The sequence below is a fragment of the Dryobates pubescens genome, chromosome 14, assembly GCF_014839835.1.
Source record: "Dryobates pubescens isolate bDryPub1 chromosome 14, bDryPub1.pri, whole genome shotgun sequence".
Classification (NCBI taxonomy): Eukaryota; Metazoa; Chordata; class Aves; order Piciformes; family Picidae; genus Dryobates; species Dryobates pubescens.
The window spans coordinates 12,158,956-12,182,534 of record NC_071625.1 but is presented as its reverse complement, the minus strand read 5'-3'; the positions used below and the strand labels follow the sequence as shown (position 1 = coordinate 12,182,534).

The 23,579-nt window shown below is 39.2% G+C and overlaps 1 protein-coding gene across 5 annotated transcripts in view; it reads left to right on the top strand.

Annotated features, from left to right (window-relative positions):
* The window catches only part of TRPS1 (transcriptional repressor GATA binding 1), a 202,560-nt gene that overhangs the window by 50,338 nt on the left and 128,643 nt on the right, over nt 1–23,579 (top strand). For 4 of the 5 annotated variants that reach the window (XM_054167398.1, XM_054167396.1, XM_054167397.1 and 1 more), the window contains 2 exons: nt 5,151–6,280; nt 14,240–14,843. In XM_054167398.1, the coding sequence (XP_054023373.1) occupies nt 5,151–6,280; nt 14,240–14,843 (1,734 nt within the window). The remainder of the gene's footprint in view (nt 1–5,150; nt 6,281–14,239; nt 14,844–23,579) is intronic. The other variant, XM_054167400.1, reaches the window with a different exon arrangement.

Here is a 23,579-nt window from a genome sequence, read left to right as displayed (position 1 = left end):
ATTTTAGGATTAGAAGATTAAGAATAATTGGCAAAGGCAGACTGGATGGCTCAGGAGATTGGTAAGAGATCTGGAGCCTTTCACCTCCTGATTAGCCAAAGATGTAACCCAGGTAATAAAAAAAAAAAAAAAGCAAAAAAGAATACTTGTTAATGTTTGATGTTCCTATGCATATGGTTGGTCTGGCTTCTAATCAGTAGTTGCAGAATAAGCCAGAGGTGAAAGACAGCTTTACCCTGTGCGTGTAAGCCTTGTGGTTGAATCTCTTGGTGGATATAGGCCATTAGGTTCTGCTGGTAGAATTTTCTTCATGAACTGCATGATTACAAGAGTTGGCAGACTGTCTTCCTTGGTAATTTTAGTTTGTGGTAAGCAGTATGTGTAACCTACTTCAGCATAGTAACTTCGAAAAGGAGGTGGGGGAATAGGGTAGGGGTAATACTTGCATCAAGGGCAGATTAAATGTCAATGACACATTTAAAAACCCTGAAAATACCTCTCCTTACTCGTGTCCACCTATTCAAATGAAATAATTATTTTCAATCTGACTGATTAAGATAATACAGACATAACTGTTGGAAACATACAATGCAATTACAGAGTTTTGTTGAAGTACTTGGCAACATGCTTTAGAGAGTACATTTTGAAACATTGTCAATTGCTGTGTTACCTTTTCTGGTTATTTTTGGAAATATGGATGGTGTATGAGGAGGCAGTTTAGTTGAATTATCAGGTAAACTTCAATCCTTGTGGTGAATTCTTTCCTAGTTTTCTAGATTTTGATAATTTTCCCCATTAATGAATGAATTTAATGATTAAGAGTTTTTGCGTTTTAGGAAATCTCACTGTGAAATATGTTTCAGATTAATCCCAGATTGAGACATTGCTTTGAAAAATAATTTTTGAAGAATATCAGTGCAACTAGTAATGCTGTGATGGAGAACTCATTCTAACAGCCATCTTCATCTATACAGCATAATAATACAAACTATATTACTGTTAACGAGGTGCTGCAGGAGTAAGTGATAATCCCAAGGTCTCACAGGCTAGCCACAGTGAAGGAAAGAACTAAATCAGATTTCCACAGTCTAAACAGATAACCTTGCATATTAGGTTCTCTTTAAAAAGAGAACTATGAAGATTGATTTTCTTCTGTGCTTATTGAGGGAACTGTTGATCTATAGGTGTTCTTACATTTCCAGTGCAAACTGTCCCTATACTTGTGACTTCCACTAGTTATGTCATCTAGCATTTTGAACTCCACTGCTCTAATGGAACTGCAGAAACATGGGATTGCTTTTGTTTAGTTTCTTCTTCTTTATCTTGGGGAGGAGCATCTGCTTAAGAAACTATAACTCAGTGAAGGCAAAGTCAGGTTTTGCTGGGATCCTATCATGTCTGATACCATATAGAAATGTGAATATTGATTTCTAGGGTGTGTGTATCTGTGTATGTGTGTGTATATATATATTCCCCTCTTTCTGGAGCAGGTAAGTGGGAGCAGGAGTTTAAGGACAATTACATAGCCAGTAAAGGGTTTATAAACCCAGCGAAGGAGTTGAGTGCCTGTACATAGAGATAAGGAATGTAACTGAAAAGTCTGAAAGTCAAGACAAGATTTGAGTGCATGAATCCAGATGGTTCTGAAAATGTGTAGACTTTTTCCAAATTTGTCTGAAAGATGAAATGGCTTCAGTTTATACCATCACTTCATGTGCTTCTGCCAAATTCTTTGTATGGAATCCAGGTTCCGCAGTTCTCTTTACCTGATGACCCCCAAGAATGCTTTCAGTAAGTTTTATTATGCATTCAAAATGGCTTTTGAGTGTAATATCATCAAGATAACCCTGTATTACTTTCACATACATGGTGTCCTAAGAGGACACATTATTTTAAATGGTGGCAGGGTAGTCAGGGAAATGCCAACCCAATAATTGATAATCACATTGCGATGCTGTAAAGTAAGTACGTCCCCACCTATTGAAAGAGAGAAACACAAATAGAATACTTAGTTCTATTTTATCCTCTTGTGATGCAGAGGAGGATGTATTGGCACGGGACACAAATGTGCTATGTAGGCCACTGAGAGCAGGATTATCACAAGTTACAGAAATGATGTGATTTCCAGTCCAGTGTATAAAATACTAGTGCTAATTATATGTTTTTCCAGGGTACAGAAATAAAAGTAATTAGCAATGAACAGCAGCTGGGATTATTGTCATTGAGTTTCTAACTGGTATGTGCAGAGTGTCTGCAAAATAGGTTTGTTATCTCCAGGTTCTGTGAATGAACAGCTGAGAGTAATGGATGTATTTACTCATTAGAGCCACTTAAAGTAAAGCATTTTGGCCAGTTTTCTGTGGATGCATAGAACAAACAGAAGTGTCTAATTAAATGAGCGAAACCAGATCACCTTGCAACTTATGTAATCATACAGCGAGCTGCTGTTATTTTCTGTTTACTGTAATTCCATCAGTGCTTTCTTTAAATTGTCTTTCAACACCATTTACACATGGAACATTGAAATAATGCAGTGAATGGGGACCTGAAGTGCCAGATACTGTGGAGCAGGCCCAAAGCCTGCTGTTGTCAGTGGTGCAGCTCAGCATGGTTTTGTTTCCAGTTCTTACTCTCTCCATAAAATTAATAGACTTAATAAAATGAGATATCTTCTGTATTACAGAAGGTCTATTAAAACATCCTTCTTCTAAAGAACCACTTCAAACCCAAATTCATAACTCAATACCAGAACTTGGGAGCCCCAGTTTCAGTGAAAACGTTATTACAGCTAAGTCTCGGCTCTTTGGCTGCCTGACTCACCATTGCCTAATGAGATACGTTTCCTAAACAAACAGAAAGCAATTTTCAGTTTATTTAAGAAAAAGTTTTAACTAGCACATGGGAATTGTGCTTTCTTTAGGAAAAAAAGGGGAAAAAAAAAAAATTGGAGGCTGAATAGCAGCAGCTCTTTATATCATGATCTAGCAACTCGTTGACTCAATTCTGATGGGAGACAAAGGATAGCATCTCATTTTCTGAGCTAAATGGCTAAAAGGCATTTATATTATATGCATTTAAAAATGTTTACATTTCATGCTCTCTGTATGTCTGAGTCTTTCCGTATGGTGTGATGCTGAATGAGCAGTGATCACATGTTTTCTTTGTGGCACAGCTGTTGAGCAGGATAAGAATAATAATCACACTATTTGCCTAATGCATTAAAACTGAATCCTGCAGAAATACAGTAACTGGTTGGGAGAATAGGAATCAGACCCTGAGTGGAAACTTTTATGTTCCATGTACAGCATCTCTTGGGTGTAAAAATTGAGAATGTGGGCACAAGGAAACTTCCATCCGTGTCCTTGATCAGAGAATCACGCAGAATCACAGAATTGTCAGGCCCTCAAGGGACCTCAAGGATCATCTAGTTCCAACCCCACTGCCATGGGCAGGGACACCTTCCACTAAATCAGGTTGCCCAGAGCCATATCCAGCCTGGGCTTAAATACATCCAGGGATGGGGCTTCCACCACCTCCCTGGGCAACCTGTTCCAGTGTCTCACCAGCCTCATGGTGAAGTTCTTCCTAACGTCTAATCTATATCTACCCTCCACTAGGTTGGATCCATCCCCCCCCATCCTGTCACTACCTCACATCCTAAAAAGTCCCTCCCCAACTTTCTTGTAGGCCCCCTTCAGATACTGGAAGGCCATAATAAGGTATCCTTGGAGCCTTCTCTTCTCCAAACTGAACAACCCCAGCTCTCTCAGCTTGTCTTCATAGGAGGGGTGCTCCAGCCCTCTGATCAGCCTCATGGCCCTTCTCTGGACACATTCCAGCACATCCACATCTTTCTTGTAATAGGGGTTCCAGAAGTGGACACAGTGCTCCAGGTGAGGTCTCACAAGAGTAGTGTAGAGGGAGAGAATCACCTCTCCCAATCTGCTGGCCACACTTCTCTTGATGCTACCCAGGATACAGTTGGCTTGGGTTTTTTTTGATGTAGTGATGTAAACTGGGTGGTGTCAAAGGAGTGGATATCTCTGGATTTCAAGTGTAAAGAGGAATTGTCTTCTGGATGCTGTACACTGTTTACTGTTTAGGAGAAAAGGCAGAGCAAAGACGATATTTTTGTTAGGAGGTTGGTCTTTGGCCTTGGAACCAGTTGTAGAGGAGCGGAAAAACTTCCCCTGATATCATGGACAGGTGTGGTGCACTCCTAGGAAGGGCAGGCCTGTGTGCTATGAGAACGCAGGACTTAATAACAAAAGCCCTGGAAGTCTTGTTTCCTTCCTGCACACCATTTTGCTCAGAGATGATGAGAACAGTTAAGTAGACCTACCTTTTTTTCTTTTTTTCCCCCTAATTAGTGATGTCATGGACTTGGGTGTGGTAGGTTTCTTTGCTACATGCCATTTTTCTATTGTAGCTTTTCCATCCTTGTTTTATTAAATTGATCTCTGTGCCTGAGAGGAACAGAAGATTTCCATGAGAAATGTCTGCACTGAGTAATCTTTTGAGATTTTCAGACATCAGCCACTATGGCTGTGTTAAAAGTCATCCCAACAGATACTGTAGGAATAATCTTCGTATGCATTGGTCATACTCTGACCCAGGAAACTGCATTTATTGCCTCAAATTTAATTTTTCTTTACTCTCACTTAGAAAGCAGTTCTCTTGGACTTGCAAGCATGAATATGATTAAAACATGTAAGTGTATTGAAAGAAAAAGCCTGTGGCCCTGTTCTTTTTTTCCACACCTGGTATAAACTCCCAACAAAGCCTCCTATCAAAGTGTTCAGGAATATGGAAATTCTATCAATGACGTGATTTAGAGATTTAGTGAAGGAAGGAATAGTCCTACCAGACAATGTTAAGATCATACTGTGTATGTGTGCCTCAGTAAGTATATTTGTTGTTCATATGGAGTGTATATGCAGCTATATGAAACATTTCAAAATCTTCAGCAACAAGTGCTAAATATATGAGGCTATATGCCTGCTGTCTTACTGTATGACAAACAGGAATAATGGTGATGGCTAATGAAAGAGGCTCATAAATTAATTGCCCTCTCTTTATCTTTTGTTCCCTTCCTTGTTATTTCAGTAAATCTGCAGTGAAGCTAAAAAAAATTTATGCTTTATTCACAGGTTACTTTAGGTGGAACCTTTATTGGAATTGGGCGGAAAACTCCAGATTGCCAAGGCAACACCAAGTACTTCCGCTGCAAATTCTGCAATTTCACCTACATGGGCAACTCCTCCACTGAACTAGAGCAACACTTCTTACAGACTCACCCAAACAAAATGAAAGCAGCCCTTCCCTCCTCTGATTCTGGTAAAACTTCAGAGAAAAACTCCAATAAATCCAGTCCTACACTTCGACCATGTGATTCTGGAGACTTGGGGAAGTGGCAAGACAGAATCACTGTAAAAGCAGGAGATGATACACCAGTTGGATATTCGGTGCCCATCAAGCCAATAGATTCCTCTAGACAAAATGGTACCGATACAACCAGTTACTACTGGTGTAAATTTTGCAGTTTCAGCTGTGAATCGTCCAGCTCATTGAAACTATTAGAACATTACAGCAAACAGCATGGGGGAAGCCAGGCAGGAAGCCTTCACTCAGATCTGAATGATAAGCTTTCTAGGGGATCTGTCATTAACCAGAATGACCTAGCCAAAAATGCAGATGGGGAGCTAGTGACAAAGACAGAAAAGGGTGCAAGTGTGGCCAAAAAGAAAGACTTGACTAGCAAAGGAGCAGAGGACAGCATGGTGACAAGCTACAACTGTCAGTTCTGTGACTTTAGGTACTCAAAGAGCCATGGCCCCGACGTAATAGTGGTGGGCCCACTTCTCCGTCACTATCAGCAGCTGCACAACATTCATAAATGTACCATTAAGCACTGTCAGTTCTGTCCCCGAGGCCTCTGCAGCCCAGAAAAGCACCTTGGAGAAATTACTTACCCATTTGCTTGCAGAAAAAGTAATTGTTCCCACTGTGCTCTCTTGCTTTTGCACCTGTCTCCAGGGGTGACAGGAAGCTCTAGAGTCAAACACCAGTGCCATCAGTGCTCATTCTCCACTCCTGACGTGGACGTTCTCCTGCTCCACTATGAGAATGCACACGAAGCCCAAGCATCTGATGTCAAACCAGAAACAAACGCCCTGCCAGGGGCAGAGGGGCCGCTGACGCTCAAGGAGAACAAAGAACACTCATGTACCAAATGTGACTTTACCACCCAGGTGGAAGAAGAGATTTCCCGACACTACAGGTACAGTGAAGTTTCAGATGATCGATGCTAGGAATCCAAACAAACACCCCTCCCTTAGCTCCTTAATTAAATGTCGCCATTCCCCAACCATTTGAGGAAACTAGAAATCAAAATATGAATGCATATAGATACAAATCTTTACAGCCAGAGTCCAGTCCAACATCCACTTTGTTTTGGAAAATCACCAGCTAAGTTGGTGGATTTAATGATACATTAAAACCTGTGCAAAGAAGAGAGAGATTTGGATTTATGTGCCGATGCTGAAGTTCCAGCATATTTGAGGTTTGGTCAACTATTTTCCACCCAGAATCTTTTAGGTACTATTTTAGTTTAGGCTTTTTACCAGAAAACTGGCATCTTCATTCAGCTGGGGAACACAAATGGCTTTGCTTTCCAAGATAGACTATGAATCCTTTCATGCTCTGTAACAGTGCTTCAATGTACTACCTTTTTGTAGTATTTTCCATTCCCAAGTCCAGCAATGCAATAATTAGTTAAGAGCATTCCACTGCTGTTTTGGTGTTGGTTTCACACTGGGAGCAGACACTCTTTTGTCTGTTGATGTCATTCCCCAAGATCCTTTTGCAGATGCTTATTTTCGTGTTGCTGGTTTACAGTGTCATTCTATTTATTTTAAACGCTAATGTTCCTATTTGGAGGTGGATGCAGCCAGTCTCCTGACTCAGTCTGACACAATGTCATAGTGGCAGCCAACTCCCTGCTAAACCTCTTGGGTCAGTTCCTGGGCTGTTGTAAACTGGCAGTCCAGTTTACATCAGAGGAGGAGCTGGCTCTTAGGCTTTGTAAAGAGCAGCAGTTGTGTGCCGCTGCAAAAGCGATGTTAAATATTAGCAAACCATGCTGAATATGTTAATAGTTAAGGCTAATGCGTCAACAACAACGGAAAACTCGGTATCTATCTCATCTAAAAGATCTTTGCATGGAAGCCAGCTAGTATGAAGACAAAAGAAGATGCATTTTCAAAGCTAAAGCTTTGTTAAAAGCTCGAGAAACTGTGCCACGTTTAATAGATTCCAAGACATCCAAAATTAACAAAGGCAGACTGGGGCATGATACTTTAATAGAGATTAAAGCTGGGGGCATCCAAATGTTGCCCAACAGAGGGCTGCATTGGCAACGTATCAGGAGTCTATTTAAAAAATAAAAAGGAGCAGATTGCTCATCTTTAATTTGGAGCTACGGCCCATGGAGGATTCAGGTCCCAGCATGCAGTGCCCCATTTTTGATCCAAGTGGGCCTGAGGGATGTTGTGTGGATTAATTAGTTAATGTTTGTAAACTGCTTTGAAGATGAAAAGTGGTATCTAAGTTCCAAGCATTATTACAGCAGCTTTGAGCCATGCTGAAGAACTCCATAGGCAGCACTTTGTCCGCCGCTGGGGCATGGTATGATCTTTTTTTAGTGATTAAATAACTGGAAGATTGATATGGCTCCTTGACTGAAAAAAACACACTTTTATTTTGCTGCAGCTGGTAATTTAAGTTTTAACAAGCATGCCTAGTAAAAATCTTTTTTCCCAAGGAAAGGGGAAGCCATGACTTTCAAAATTAAGTGCTAAGTCAGAGATGGGATAGCAGCAGCTTCTCCTTTGGAGGGCTCAGCACCCTGCGGCTCTGGCAGTTGTCACGGGGAACTGCATTTTGGAAAATGAAGAGATACATTTAAGTGTTCAAATCTCAACTTGTCTAAAATTAGTCTATTCTGTTTAAGACCCTCAAACAACTTTTTTTTTAAGTCTTCAGTCTACAACATTATCGAGGATCCTGAGGATGTCATGTAATTAAAGTGCAGTACAACATCCCCGTAACTGCCAACTTCTTTCACCTTTTCCTGCTCTCCCCCCTTTTTAATTCGAGTTTTGTTTCTTTTCTGCGTTTACTGCTACTGTTTCCTCCTGCTGTGCATCCTCTTTGAAATCACAGAATTTAGTTCAGTTTATGGTAAGTGCTCTGTAATGGCAAGACACCAGCAGGTTTTATTGCTTTCTATGCATAATGTAGTTTTCACTCTATCAAACTAAGACAAATGGAATAAGAGACTTTTCAGGCATTGCAGCTTTTATTTTTATTGGTATCAGTATTTTTTTAATTGAAGTTTTACATGCATTGGATATGCATTTTCTTTCCCTTTTTTGTGCTTTAAAAGTAAAGATGCAGAATAGTTCAGATTTTAAAAAGTAGCACATCTATAAAACAGTAGTGCTAGAGAGTTGCGTGACACACGGAAACACAAGGTAGAATCAGCTCACATCCTAGCTCACCTTCTCTGTGGCTTTGTTATAGTTTATGTCAACAAAGGTATGCCACATGTTATGTATTTCTGATATATTTAAAATGCTATACATATGCATATATCTATAATCTGTCCATTTAAAAGGAGCTGAATGGATTCTGGTGCTAAATATAATACTAAGCATTAATGTGGCGGCAGAAAGTGTTGTGAGTTTCCTATATTTGAGTTTGCTCTTCATAATCTGTGAGTATCAGAGCTGACTCCAGATGCTACTTAAGTATTATGTATTTTTTTTGCCTACATTTTTGATTATTTTCACTTTGGAGTCATATGCATGAACAGCATGCTTCATTTGTTCCTTTTTGTGTATACTTTTGGCTCTATGTCTACAATTTCACTACACCTGCTAGCCAAAAAAATTTCTGCGTCTCAATATTATTCCTTTGCATCCATGTATTTATAACAGTATTAGGATTTGCAAAGTGGTTCCTTCCAAGTTTTCTGTCTACAAAAACATGTCCTTGTACATAACTCTCATTCAGTATTTCTTGATGTGATTATTTGAGAGCTGTTCAGTTAAATTTGAAGTTAATGAATCACATTACACTTGAGTTTGCTTGTATTTAAACTACACTAAAATACGCTTACTCAAATAAATCCCCAGAATGTTTATTGGCCTCCATTTTCTGCTATTTCTGCTGCTACTCTTTTTCCATTATACCTCTGAGGATTCAGGTATTCATGTTCATTGCAAAGCTTATTTTTTCCTCAAAAGTGTCTGGTCTTTTGGTGAGCTAAAACATGCCAACACTTGTAATTTAGATAAAAATCATACTGAGTTGGGAACGTTTTGCATGTCAGATCACTTAGTCTAGAGATTATTTTCTTGCTTGCTCCAAAATAATTAATTTTTCTTTTTCTTTTCTTTCTTAAAAAGAAGGAGACTTCTTGCAAGAAGTGTGAGTTGGAGAAATTTTGTATGCTTTTTATTTGTTTTGTTATTGCTGCTTCTTTTGTAGCTTGCTTTTTTCCTTTAATGTGTCTCAAAGTTAAGGAAAAACAATGCATTTTTTTTCATTTTTGCAAAAATTGGAATTTTTTATGTAAATCCTTGTTCATCCAAACAGTCTTTGACAGAAAGCATTTGATCAGTACTAGCAGTAGTGAAAAATGCTCTGCTGAAAAATGCTTCTTTTATAAAAAGATGGGGTGATGAATTAAACACCTGCAAAATATAAAAATAAAGCAGATTCAAATGAAATAGAAGCTTTGGCAATGTTTTCGAATCAATTTTCTAATAAACTATGTTTAAAATATGGAGGACAGCAGTTATGTAGGGTTCTCTTTTGAATTAATTTTGAGCTAATTTAAAATTAATTCCTTACCTCTCAAAGATAAATGGGGTAAAGGGCAAAGAAGTGCTTTGGGCTCATGCCTCCCCAGCACCAGGGCTGAAGTCAGGGACAACGGTGTCAGGGCTGCCCCCTCTCACTGTCAGGCAACACAAGCCAGTACAGGGTCTTAGACCTGCAGATTATGGAAATGTGGATACTACCCAGAGAAGCCAGCTGAGGGCAAAAGGGTAAATTGAGGCCCACTAGCAACTGGTTTTTCGTCAGTGCAGGAGCCTTCACTCACTGAACAATAGCAGCAGCTGCGAAGACCTTTTCCATCCTTCTGACACCTTAATTCATGGCTCTGAGCTTGTTTGCTCTTGCCAGTGGCTTTTGCACTCCTTTCATCTCAGCCTTACTCTCCCCTCTGCCCGTTCTCCTCCCTTTTCTGACCCTCTGCTGAATTTTCTTGCTTGTTTTACTCACTGTGTTTCTTTTTGATTCTTTTTTTTCTGCTCCTGAGTGTAGCACCCATCCCAATAGTAAACTTTCTTATAAGCCTGTTTCTTCATGGGAAATGCTAGTAATTATTATTTCCGTGATGAAATTGAAAACATGCAAAAAAAAAAAAGGGAGTGATACATCAGCTGTACCCTCATTCAGAATATTTTCTATGCCTTAGAGCCCAGGAATATCTTCTGGTAATTTAACAAAAGAAAAAGAAAACAAGTATTTTTTTTTTTAGAATTTGGTGTCTTGTAATACTTCAGGGTAGTTAGAAGCATATCAACAAGACTTAACAACTGGATAGTGTCAGGAGTATCGCAGCCTATTAGAGCTTAAGAACATTTAAATCCACCAAAAAACCTCTGTCTAATCTCTCCAGTTCCAAGATTTTGCAGGGGAAAATCCTTTCTATGTTATAGCACCCAATTCAAGTGTGTTTTGGTACAAACAGATAACAACAGTATTTTATTAGATTGTCAGAATGTTAACAGTGCAGCAGAGGTTTGGCCTGAATTTCTTGACATTTAATCTTGGGATTGGGCCATAAATGTTTTAATGTCCATGAATAACCATGGTTTGGTTTAGTTTGTTTTTTTGTTGTTGTTTTTTAATAATAATAGTAAGTGATATCAGAAAATGGGATGACATTGTCAGTCAAATGCCAATGCCAATGCCAAAGTGAAGATGATGCCAGTTCATGGCTTGAACTTGCCAGTTTATAGCTTGAACTTGCTGTTAGTTTGCTTGAGTAGTGTATAAGCAAGATCACAAAAAGGAGAATGCTGTTTCCTTCTTCATTTACATCACTTTCTTCCATAGTGAGATTTGCCTCAAACATCTCTCCTTTGATCTGCTTTATACCAGCACACTGTATGCACCTAATGAATTCCTAGTTTCAGATGGTAGAGCCATGGTTTAGCTGTAAAGTGTAACTTCCACTTAATGCATGGGAGTGCTCATTGTGTGCTTTGAAAAACTGAACTTTAAAAATTTTGTTGCTTGATTTTGAGGAACTGTGTGCACAAATCTAGGTGTAACTTGGGCCTTTGGAAACGTGGAGTAGGTTTCATTCTAGTATGAAAAGAAATCAAACGTTGCCAGCTTGGTTCCTTGATTGCTATCAGGGTGGAGTGAAAAGAGCCAGAGATGAAAACATTTGTTTTTAATGCCTTGTTCTGGGAAGGGATAGGTTTCCAACTTGCAGAAGTTCTCTAATAGCTGATGATAGTTAGTATTTTATTATTTGAGAGTATGACTTATATTGGACAGTTCCAAACTTTAGCTTACTTTTTGCAGCTTGGGGATAAAATAATATACAGGACAAACCCATGTGAAGTATGAAGATTTATAATGTCAGTGAGAGACAGAGATTGCTTTTTAATGCATACTAGAAAAGTATGTCCTGAGAAAAAAAGCCTGTTGGGTTACTATCTACTTAAATCAGTTCTCATCTATTCCACATCACAGTGTCCATCACATTCTTTTGAAAAAATAAAGGAATGCTTGCATGGAGTCTCTTTAAGGCAATCATGAATAATTTAAATAAACAAACCTTTACAGTAATAAAGGCAATTTTAGCTGAGCCTCTGCCATGTAGTTACAACTGTATCTAATAGTCAGCATTTATTTGTGGCCTCAGAAGTGTGGTACCACTCCTGTGAGGTATACTGCTCCTGATCAAAAACATTAGCCAGCATGGAAGCAGGGGGGAAAGAAAAAAAAGAAAGACAAGTTAGGCAGAAAAAGATCAGCTGTTTGGAGGTGTGATATCTGCAGATGGGAGCCAAGTTAGGAAAGGGGGTTAGCTATTGAAATAGCCAAGTTAAACAACAGACACTTAGGGCTAAGTAGTCTCCCAAAGGACTGATAAACTTTTACATGGAGAGTGTATGTGGTTGAGCCATTAGCCCCCAGTGGGGCTAATGGTTCAACCACATACACTCTCCATGTGAAACACTCTCAAGTGTTTAACTTGGCTTTTAAGATAACTAGCCCTGTCTAGCTTGGACTTGCCTGATGGTATCCCACCTTTACAGGGCTGACCCTCTTTACAACATGGCTTTTTTGTATTTATGGAATGGTTTTGATCAGATAGCACTCGTTCTCTCTTTTTATTTCTTCTTTCTTTCCCCTTCAGAAGAGAATTTAGCTCAATTTAGAAAAGAATTAAGTTGCAAGAGAGAATATATTAGTGTCACATTGAGAGACAAACTGATTTTAATGAAATACAATTGTAGAATGAAGAAGAAGGAACACAGCCAGAACAGGATTTTAACCCGCGGCTTGCTCTCCCACAAGTAGATTTTGTTGCCATAAGGCTGTGTGAGGAATAGCTGACTTCAATTTTTGCATAACTGGACGAGCCCATCTAGTCCCTTAAAATGAACACAAGTATGGAAAATGACAAAAAGAAAACTGATACTGCACAAGGGCTAAAAAAGCTTGAATCGGAATGTGTACTCATGTCTGTGAGCTGACACAACTGCACAAAAATCAGACAATGAAATAACATATGGTTTGTTTTTCCAACAAAAGGAAAGAAGGAAGACAAGGGGGTTTACTAAGTTTGGCAAGTTGTCCCTTCTAAACTATCATATTCTAAAAGGGACATTCTATGTATCATTCCAGTTCTACAGATGCAGAGAGCCAAATCCTGTTCTTATTGAAGTCAATGGGAGTTTTGCCATGGACTTCACTGAGACCAAGATTTGGCCTCAAAAGAATTAATTCTAACAATTGGAGTTGTCAGGGCAGTAACAAATTTCTCATACAAGTTTTGTCCTGTGTGGATAACGAAAGGCTCGTTTTTTAGCTTGGCTAAAAAACACTGTTGTAACTCAGAATGCCGGGGATGTGTGAGTGTATCAGTAGGGAGAAGCTTTCAGAGAGTTATATACAATCTGATGAAGGTCAGGGACAATATTTTACTCTGCATTGGTGTTATGTTGGGCACAGTAGGGCCCAGGGCCTGTCAGAGGGCTCTGACTGCTCCTGTGCTATAAACAATTATTCATAATAGTGTTAGAGCGCTCATAAACAGTGTTCTGTTCCTATGATAGATGGAGTAAATGGGTAACATGTTGTTCTCGTGTAGCAACATATGCTTTACATAATTTAGCAATGCTGTATTATATAGGCTTTTAGAATAAAAACAGGAAGATGTGTTATTCTACACTGCTTCACAGCTCATACCCAAGCATTGCTGTGTTTGACAGGAAAACACAGCTTCCAGTTACACAGCCAACTATTTTGCTGCTTCTTTAGAGCAAGGTCTTTTAAAGTAGTGTTAAAAATGTCGGTAGAGAACATATAAGTACCGTCTGTTGAGTAAATCCTTCTATCCTTTGGTGTGTTCTTGCCTGTATGTTAACCAGAGTTCCATTCAGAATTACATTTGTTAATCAAAAATATAGATAGAAATATGATAGAAAGCAAAGTGATTATTTTAAACCTTTTAGCTTTCTACCACAGATCTGCCTTATACAAAGTGGGTTTTTTATACAGTGCAAACTATCCTCATCTGTTTGGTTTTGGTTGAAAAAATGTGCTCTACTGCAGTGGAAAGTGAAAAGTGTATTGCAGCAAACTGAAAAGAAAAAAACCACAAACTTGACACAATAGTATTCACTGGGATTTTAGAATAATATGGTGGACTATGAATGACTAGCAGGCAGTTGTCGCAAGTAAGGGGGTAAAACCGACAGGGGTTTTCCCATATTGTAGAGGACACCAAAATAAACCTGCATGCCTTATTTAGAGAGAATCATACTGTAAATTATTTTCTACATCTTGGTAGGTAAAACCACTGTGAGAGGGAAGGACAAGGGGAGACTTTCATGTTGATACACTTCTCATTCTTTTCCAGGAGAGTACACAACTGCTACAAATGCCGTCAGTGCAGCTTCACAGCTGTTGACACTCAGTCACTACTAGAGCACTTCAACACTGTGCACTGTCAGGAGATGGACGTCACTACAGCCAATGGGGAGGACAGTCATGGCATTTCATCTATCAAGGAGGAGCCAAAAATTGACCTCAAGGTCTACAGTCTGATTAATCCAGACCCCAAAATGGGGGAGCCTATATCTGACAGCATAGTGAAGAGGGAAAAGATAGAAGATAAGGAAGTGCTCAAGGAGAAAGGTTGGACTGACGGTCCCAGTGATGATCTTCGCAATGTGACCTGGAGAGGAACAGACATTTTGAGGGGGAGCCCATCATACACACAGGCCAGTTTAGGCTTATTGACCCCAGTGTCCGTCAGCCAAGAGCAGCCAAAACCTTTAAGGGATAGTCCAAATGTAGAAGCTGCCCATCTTGCACGGCCCATTTACGGCTTGGCGGTGGAGAGCAAGGGCTTCCTGCAGGGCGTGCCCGCCGGAGCAGCAGAGAAAGCCGGGCAGCTCACCCAGCCCTACCCTGGATCCGGGGACAGCAAGGCAAAGGATGAATCCCAGTCCTTATTACGGGTAGGAAGCTCTCTTTTTTTCCCCCCTCACTTATGTTGAAATGTATGTTGTGTTTAATCAGGCATGCAGATGGTTTCTTCAGTTCCAGAGTAAGGTGGTTGTTGCTTTACATGGGGCAAAAAAAAGGCAACTGAAGGAGACTGGAAGACAAACTTGTAGAGATAAACTGGCAGGTAAAAGGTCAAAATGTTTGCATAAAACAATTTATATGTATTGATGTGGTATTAGTAAGCAAGTGCTTCTGCTTTTGCTGTTTAGCTGATTGAATTTTGTTTAATTATTCCTGCTAATTGTGCAGGTTAGTGATGCATTTGAAAAAGGAAAGTTTAGAACCCCAGAAAGCTGCACATCTGTTACACTGAAACAACTAATCAACACTTAAATTTTTTGGTGGTGTGACAGTTCACGCTTAAGCAAAATGTCACATTATTAAGTATCTAAGAATGTGAAACCTGAGGTAAATATTAATAAAAACTGACTTCTTTTTTTTTTATGTAAAGTGACAATTATATATACATTTTAAACACTTACCTGGTTGCCTTGGAAGCAAAAGAGAAAAGGAAGAAGAAAAGGAGGCTCAGGGGAGACCTTATTGCTCTCTGCAACTACCTGAAGGGTGGTTGCAGCCAGGAAGGGGTTGGTCTCTTCTCCCAGGCAACCAGCACCAGAACAAGAGGACACAGTCTCAAGCTGCAGCAGGGGAAGTTTAGGCTCGAGGTGAGGAGAAGGTTCTTCACTGAGAGAGTTGTTAGCTGTTACAATGTGCTGCCCAGGGAGGTGGTGGAGTCACCACCCCTGGGGATGTTCAAGAGGGGATTGGATGTGGCACTTGGTACCATGGTTTAGCAGTCATGATGTCTTGGGCGACAGGTTGGATTTGATGATATTTGAGGTCTCTTCCAACCTTATTGATTCTATGATTCTGTGATTCTGTGATTAAGTGACCAGAAAAAGCAGTATTGGTCACACTGAACAATTCCTATTCTGTCTTTTTTTTTTTTTTTTTTTAACAAAAGGACCCATATATAATGAATTTGCCTTCCATCAAGGTATTCCAGTGTTTTCCCACTGGAAAGAAATCTGAAATTAGAAAAGCACTCAAGTTCTGAGGGGCTGAACAGGGAGCCAAACCAAGTGCCTTTTTCTTGGAGGCATCACTGTTTCCAGGGGCTCTTTGCTATCTGAACTTCTAGAAACTTGCTACAAGAGTGGTCAGTCCACAGATAAACCTCACTAGAATGGAAGTGGTGATCATCTGTTTCTCATAGTTGTCTTTTATAAGAATATTTATAATATCCATTACTGTAAGAGTGAACAACATGTCAGAAGAAGACAAAAGGCAGGACAAATGTTTTTCTCCATGATCTGCTAAAATTATGCATTGGTATATCTGTCTCTGTATACGTCGAGATCTTACAATCTCTTTCTAAATTAAATCAGTGGTCTTGAAAATATTGCAGCTGTCCTAATTATGAAACAATGTGTTTGTCACTTAAAGCATACCTGCAGTTTAGGGGATCACAGTCCTTTGTCCCATACACGTCATAAGTAGTTACTGTTTTCAGTTTTAAAGTGTATGAGGAGCAGTTCCAGTATGACAGGTTCCCTGTTGCAAACCTGGATGTGTGCTCACCATGAACTGGAGGATTGTATTTCCCTCCTCCATATGAAAATAGATATACAAATATATAAATATATCCAGCTAGCAGTGGAGTTCATGCTGCACAAGGCACTTCAGTTCTTGTAGTGGTTCTTAGTAGTGCACATACTTACTGGCCAGAGGAGCCATTTATATTATAGGTTATCAGAGTACAAATAATTTTAATTTATTTTTTGACTGAAGAATTAAAAAAAAAACAATAAAAGAAAAAAAATTTGGAAAGAGGTGTGGTAGTGTGCAGAATCAGCTCTTTAAAGGTCTAGATTTGATTGGTAACTGGAGCCTGTAATAGTGAAATCAGGCCATTATATTATCACTTTTAGCCACTAGTGAATATAGAATTAGACAGTATGTACTGGATGCTTCATATACCCTTTTAAAAATAAGTTCAGACACTTTTTTGAAGTCTTTCTACAAAAGCACTAATTTTTAAAAAATTTTATTTTTTTTTCCTCCAAGTCATTGTTTCTTAACCAGTTTGGATATATTTTGATCACTTCTGGATGCTCGAATGTATGAAGTACCTGTGATGTATCTGTGATCTCTGTGGGTGCTCTAGAAGTGTACACAAATTAGTTCCTTGCATTTTAATATGTAGACAACTCAACTTACATAGGATTTATGAAAGGATTTATTAGTGGATTAGGTCTGCTGACTGGTAAAACCATACCAATGCCCTTCAAAGAGGAATTACTTTTACGTACACCTTGAACTACCTTGTTCTTTGAACTCTGTTGTGCCAAGGACTTGTTTGTCTGGGTCTTTTTCTTGGTTAAAATATTTTAATTTTCACTTTTCTTCTGTCAAAATTAGGCAAGTTGTCCATGTCAGGTCAAAATATTTTATTTTTTTTTTTAAGTGAAAGTTCATTTTCCTGTGTGCTGAACAGAATCCCTAATGATCTATATTTAATCACTATTGATAGGTAGGAGGAAATCATGAGAATTCAAACTTCTTGAAGGTAAGGAATGATGTGAAGGATAGGAGATGGTAGATGATGGAGTGTGATTCTGTGAGTGATATTAATTCCTTGTTACCCTGGATCTGTGCACAGAAACCTAACCCCTTTATTTTGCTTTTGATTTAGTTTTCTCTGGACAATGTTATGGGATGCAGTACTGGAGCCAGGAAGTAAAAAGACTGTGATGGTCAGCTTGACTAGTGGGAGCTTAGTGTCAGGTGTTATCTGACAGACATATATGTCATATGTATGCTTGGGAGCTTACCTGGCCCAGACAGAATTACAAATTGTTGAGCAAAGAACAGCCCCTTCTCTTCTATTCTGTAAAAAAAAGGTAATTTATGTAGTTCTCTAAAGAACTAAAAAAAACAACCCCAAGCCTCTATATTGTTAAGCAAATCTGTCATGATTGTCCACTTCTGGAGAAATTAATGTATAATTCTTTTATTGAATAATGAATGCTCCTGTAAAACACTGTATCCCAGGACAGCTGGTGACTTGGGAACAAAACTTAACAATAAAATCACTGTGGACACCTTCCTTCCCTCCCTCCCCCACAAAGACTGACAGAGAGGAAGCCAAAAATTTGGGAATACTCACTGAATAATCACTGTGAGAAATGGACTGAAAAAATTCTTAACACATCTCTTTGGTTGTACTGGCTATTCAATATTTATAAAGTGGTTCAGCTTATCCCAGTGATTTCCAATGATTCTATGACAGCAGCAGTACTACCATGTGCTTTTCATTTTTCAGTTCTCTCATGACTGGGAGAAGGGAAAGGGGAGACCACGTTTTTCACATTTTTTCATCTACATAGAGGTTAATACTGCAAGTGAGTTTGTTAGATACTGAGTTTAGGAATGATTAGCATTTTAATAAAATATCAAAGATGATGCAGATCAGCTGAGGAAAGTTTGAAAATCTACAGCTACCCACAGAAATCCCTAATGCCTACAGGATAATTGCAAACTTTTGGAAATGACTCGGGGTGTTGTTCAGCTTTGCATGTTATGTAAGCCCTTTATAGGCTGCTTTCTTGCATTCCTTCCATACATGACGGACATGTTCTCTCCTCAGACTCTATGCTACAGTAGATTATTCATGGGAGTCATTACAGTAGGGTTTCTTTCCTTTTTAGCAGCTTAAAGATTGAATCGCTCCTGACCTTTTGGGAGCTGGGGATGGTGCAGTGGTGATAGCTTGAACTCTGCATATGTGTGAACACATATGCAGTGGGTGCACCTTTTTGCCTGAGAGTGCTTCCAAGCTGTGTGTATGTAACAGAATCTTTCTCAGGGGCTTGGTACACTTCTGTGAGGAGCTTTAATTTATTTTTCTTATTAAAATGTTTCCAGCAGCTGTACTTACAGTGAATCAGTGTGTTTTGCAGATGGGAATTACAAAAGAACCTACCTCAGCATGGTACAATGTAGACATTATTTCTGCTCTTCCTTAGAGTAGCTGATTTTATAGTTTAAAGATTTGTTGATACTGGAAGGTCTATTGAAATGCAAAAATGTTCCTTTTTTGGGGGTGGGGGGTGGTGGGTAGCACATTGGCAGCCAGAAGACTTCAGGCCAGGCAGATTGTTTAATGCTTTGACAATGCAGATCTTGGACAGCAGAAACTTTTAAATGGATTTTAAATTGAGTGTCCTGTTTTGGTATGTGTGGATACTGCAGGAAAAAAGTTTTCCACAAAATTAGAATTGCAGCCTGAGCCTTCAGAGCTATAAACAGACCTAGTTAACCCATGTAAAGGTAGTGGTAGATACTGCTTCCTTGCATTGCAGGATATAGCAGAGATCACTGTGTCCCATGGTGCCACAAAGGCCTGAAGGCAACAGGGAGATGCCTCTGTTTTAATCATAATTCAGAGAGACTGTCAAATTATTGCAAAGGTACTGATGGGTTTTATCAAAAGCAGTCTGCAGGCTGTAATGTTAAATCTCTAACTGAAGTTATATTAACCTTTGCTATGAGCTTTTTATATAGGGCAAAGGATAAAATCAGCTCTTCTATTAAATCGAGATGATTTTGCACCATCATAGTCAGACTGTTTACACACTACAGGACATCTCAGCATTTCAAGAAAGTTTCCATTTTGCTTTCTTTTTGCCTGTGATATTTACATTTCTGATATCTCACATAGTGTTCAATCTAGAGTTGGTAATACAGCTTTAGATTTGAGGGAGATAGGAAATGAGAAAAAGTAGGTTCCCCCTCTTTCTGTTTTGCATTCTGCTATGTGTCAGATTGACATATGATTTTAAAATAAGCAATTGGTATGTATATAGTAAATTTACTTAAAATTGCTTTAATGTCAGCGTAGTAAGTATGAGACACAATGGCAGTAGTGAAACACTCCTGTTATCCACCGAGTTAGATGCCAGATAGTGGCAAAGCCTTTGTGATTTCTGAAAGCCTCCAAGATTCAGTTCTAGGCCAGAAGGATGGTATGCCTTTGAGGTAAAACCTGCCTCTCTGATACTGGTAGAGGTATTGCTGCTGCCTTGAGCAGGAGCACAGGAAGCAGCACTGGAAGGTTCAAACATGCAGAATGGGATGTTGGTTTAAATGCAGTTTTTTAATGGTCACTACAGGATAATGGATGGAAGATTTTTCTGCACTTTGCGTTCCATTTCCAACCACCGTTCAAGAGCAAGATGGTATATCTACAGAAATAAATGTAATGCATATAATTTTATCATATGTCTTACATCCAAGTTGATGGAGGTCTTGGATGCTGTATCTCATCTGACAGATACTTTGGGAAAAGCAAAGCAGCTCTTTAAAGAAGAAGCATGTGAAATGGTTTCTCTGTAGCTGCATCTCATTTTTTTCCCATTTCCTCTGACTCTGTTAGAGATCTTTCAGGAAGTATTTATTGTCAAGGCCATTCATTGCCATACAGGTCCTCTAATTAGCTGAGGAGAACTCAGCAGGCACTGTGTCTTACTAATGCACAGAGCTCTGTCAGGTCAGAGATCTGCCAAAGTCTTTTGGTTTATTTAGAAGCACCTGTTTCCACAAGTCTGCCTGGGGAGTCAGTGGGCTAATTTTTAAAAATAAAACTACAGCCTGGAAAATGTCAAGAATCCTCCAACAAGGAAAATGAGAAAATAAAATTAGGACTTGAAGAGAAATGGGTTTGAAGCATCAGACTTCCTGCGCAAAACTGAGATGAGTAAAATCTCCGTGCTGGTGAAGGGCTCCGGAACGAAGCTGAAATAACTTTTCTGAAGGTTTCAAGTAGTTTAGAAACAAACATGTACTTGGCTGCTTTTAGTAACTACTGGAACCAAACCCACAAGAAATTGAATGTTTTGCATTACTCATCCTGACAGAGTGATCAGATAGGACTAGAAAGTAACTTTAAGAAAAATGCTAACCTGCCCAATTAAAGGCATGTTTCTGGTTTTTCTGCGGGGTGTGTCTGTCATGTGGAGAGACAACCCCACCTTGTGCATGTTTACCCACCCAGCAGTGCATATTTTTTACTACTTTTTTTCCCCCTTCTTTTTTTCTTCTCACTTTTGCAAAATGTGGTTTAGCAGAGAATTAAATGATAAAAATCATTATTTGGGTGGGGCACAGTAATAATGCGAAAGGGCAGCAGCTACGTCAAAATCGTTGATGAAAAGGTGAATCAGAATGTGGAACAAAGGGCTGGGGAGAGCAGTACAGGCCCCCAGGCTGCTGTGGGAGCAGCAGGATTTATTGAAGTTGCTATGATCAATAACAGTGATTCAAGCAGGGAGAGCCAAGATAATTCTTGATTTAAGATGAGCTGCTTCGTTTGTATGGGAGAGATAGTAATGAAAACAAGAACAAAAGAGTACTTTCTTGTATTGAACCAAGTGGCCAAAACAGATCAACAATCAGTGTCAGATGCAGTTAGTTCTTTTTGTTATCCTTCCTAGTTTGGGTGGGAGAATATCTCCAGTTTTAATCTCCACTCTGGTATTTGGTGCCCCAACATTGGTGGAAATGAGGAGGAATAGCATAATGTTGTCACCTGGATACTGCATGCCTGCGCTAGGGCTTTGCTGGGCAGACAATCACCTGGGTGCTTGGGGCAGACTCTCTGTGCCATCACTGCCACAGGGAACAGCAGTTACTGAACTTGGCATTGTGGCAGTGGGAGTATCCTTGGTGCCAGGGTACAGGTCTTCTTGGCAACCCCCACTGCTCTGGGCTGGCTGGGGTCTGGGCACAGACGGATTCCCCCCCACTGTTACCTAGCTTGAACAAGAGTCCTTGGCATAGGATAGTGCTAGCCAGAGCTTTCCTCACCCCGGGGGTGAAGCTTCGAGCTCTCCATCCTGGCTCAGCCCTGCTCCACTACCAAGCCACTCATGTTGACACTGAAGACAACCCAGTCCTGCAGCCTTTTTATTTGTATCTGCTTGCTCCAAACTGGATGCACTAAATGAGGAAATGTTACGCTTTTAGGTATGACCTATCTTGGTGAGCAGCTATTATTTTTTGTTACTGGAGTGTCTTGCATTTCTGAATTTTTACTGTTTTAAAAAATTGTGCTGACAGTGGATACAGCTTGGTTAAAGCAGTGTCAGTATATGGAGCACAGCTGTGGGCACTGCAAAGGCAAACAGTGCAGCAGCAGCTCCCTCCAGTCTAAACAATTCTGAGAACTGTCAATGGGAAGCCTTGTTTAAGCTGGGAAGTAAGTAAATGCAGCTTCTCACATGACTACTAATTTCAATAATTAGTTGAGCTTTCCCAAACTTCAGAAAAATTAAGTGCAAATACAACCATTTTACAGCCCTATTGTTGTTGTATATTGCTAGTAGTACTTTGCATTAGATTATAGACCTGAAGAGAAATGGAAACTTCAATTATATTTAGAAACTAAGAATAGTCTTTGTTAAACTGGATGCAATATGAAACACACATTCATGTTCAGGGGCAGAAGTTGCTGCTAACTTGTAGATTTTCAATGGAAAATTAAATTTCATAGATGAATGCAGGCAAGGATTGTACATAATTCTATTTTTCCTGAAGTACTATGGTGCTGAAGAGTGGAAAACTATGTGAAGATACCTCCAACATCTGGAAGTGCAGAGCTGCTTTCTGTGTTGAATTTCAGACAATGCTTTACATGCATTTGGTAATTAAATGACACAATAAATACACTCTTTTAGAGGAGGGATATTATGATAGACAGCAAATAAATGTTTAATTTATTGGACTAAGACGGGGGCACTCTTACCATAATTGATTTGAAGGAATCCAGATGCTGTCCACATCTGAACAAATTCAAAATAGTAAAGATTTAAAAGCAGATTTATGAATATATAGTGCACACACGTGTTCTATGATTTTTTTCGTGAAGGTATCCAGGAGTTATGATGCCCAGTTAAAAATGACAACTATGGGAAGTAATTGTTTTATATATATATGATATGCAAAAGATTTTCTAGAATGTCTTTTGTTACCTTAGCACTCCTCAAAATGTGCATGTGGCCATGTTGAAAGTAGTCTTAATTTTAAGGTCTCTAATGCAGCACAATTGATTTAGTGAACAATTTCCTGCCTAATATAATTAATTTACTTCTTGTACTAAGTTCTGTTTTTAAAATGAAGCTTTTCAAGGGCTAAATAGTTCTGAGGATGTTTTAAAATAATTTTTCTAATTAGCATTATGTATATAATCTTGTAATCTTTTTTTGTAATGATATATTAATGTGTATGCAGTATAAATCTATAAATATATGTACTCCATATTGCATATTGCAATAGTTAGAGTTCAGACAGGAGATAATTAGAGCATAAGGATGGGATGGGAAGAGAATAAAGATGTTTTCTCTTTCTGTGCTGTATGTTAGTATGAGACTTCTGAAAAAAATGGCATGGTGGCAGCCAGGCTGTGCAGCACTTTGCAGGCATCTTGCAAATGGGCTTTGAAGTCTTTGATGAGTTTGTCCCTGTGTTAGCTGGTATTAGAAAATCACAGGCTGGCGACTCATGTTTGTACTAATTAAGTGGTTCATTCCCTGTGATTTCTTGGTTGCTCTACCCCTTGGCCTCCCAATTCTATATGTGAAGTGGGAATGAGAGCAGTTTGCTATCTCAACAGGTATAAGCAGAAG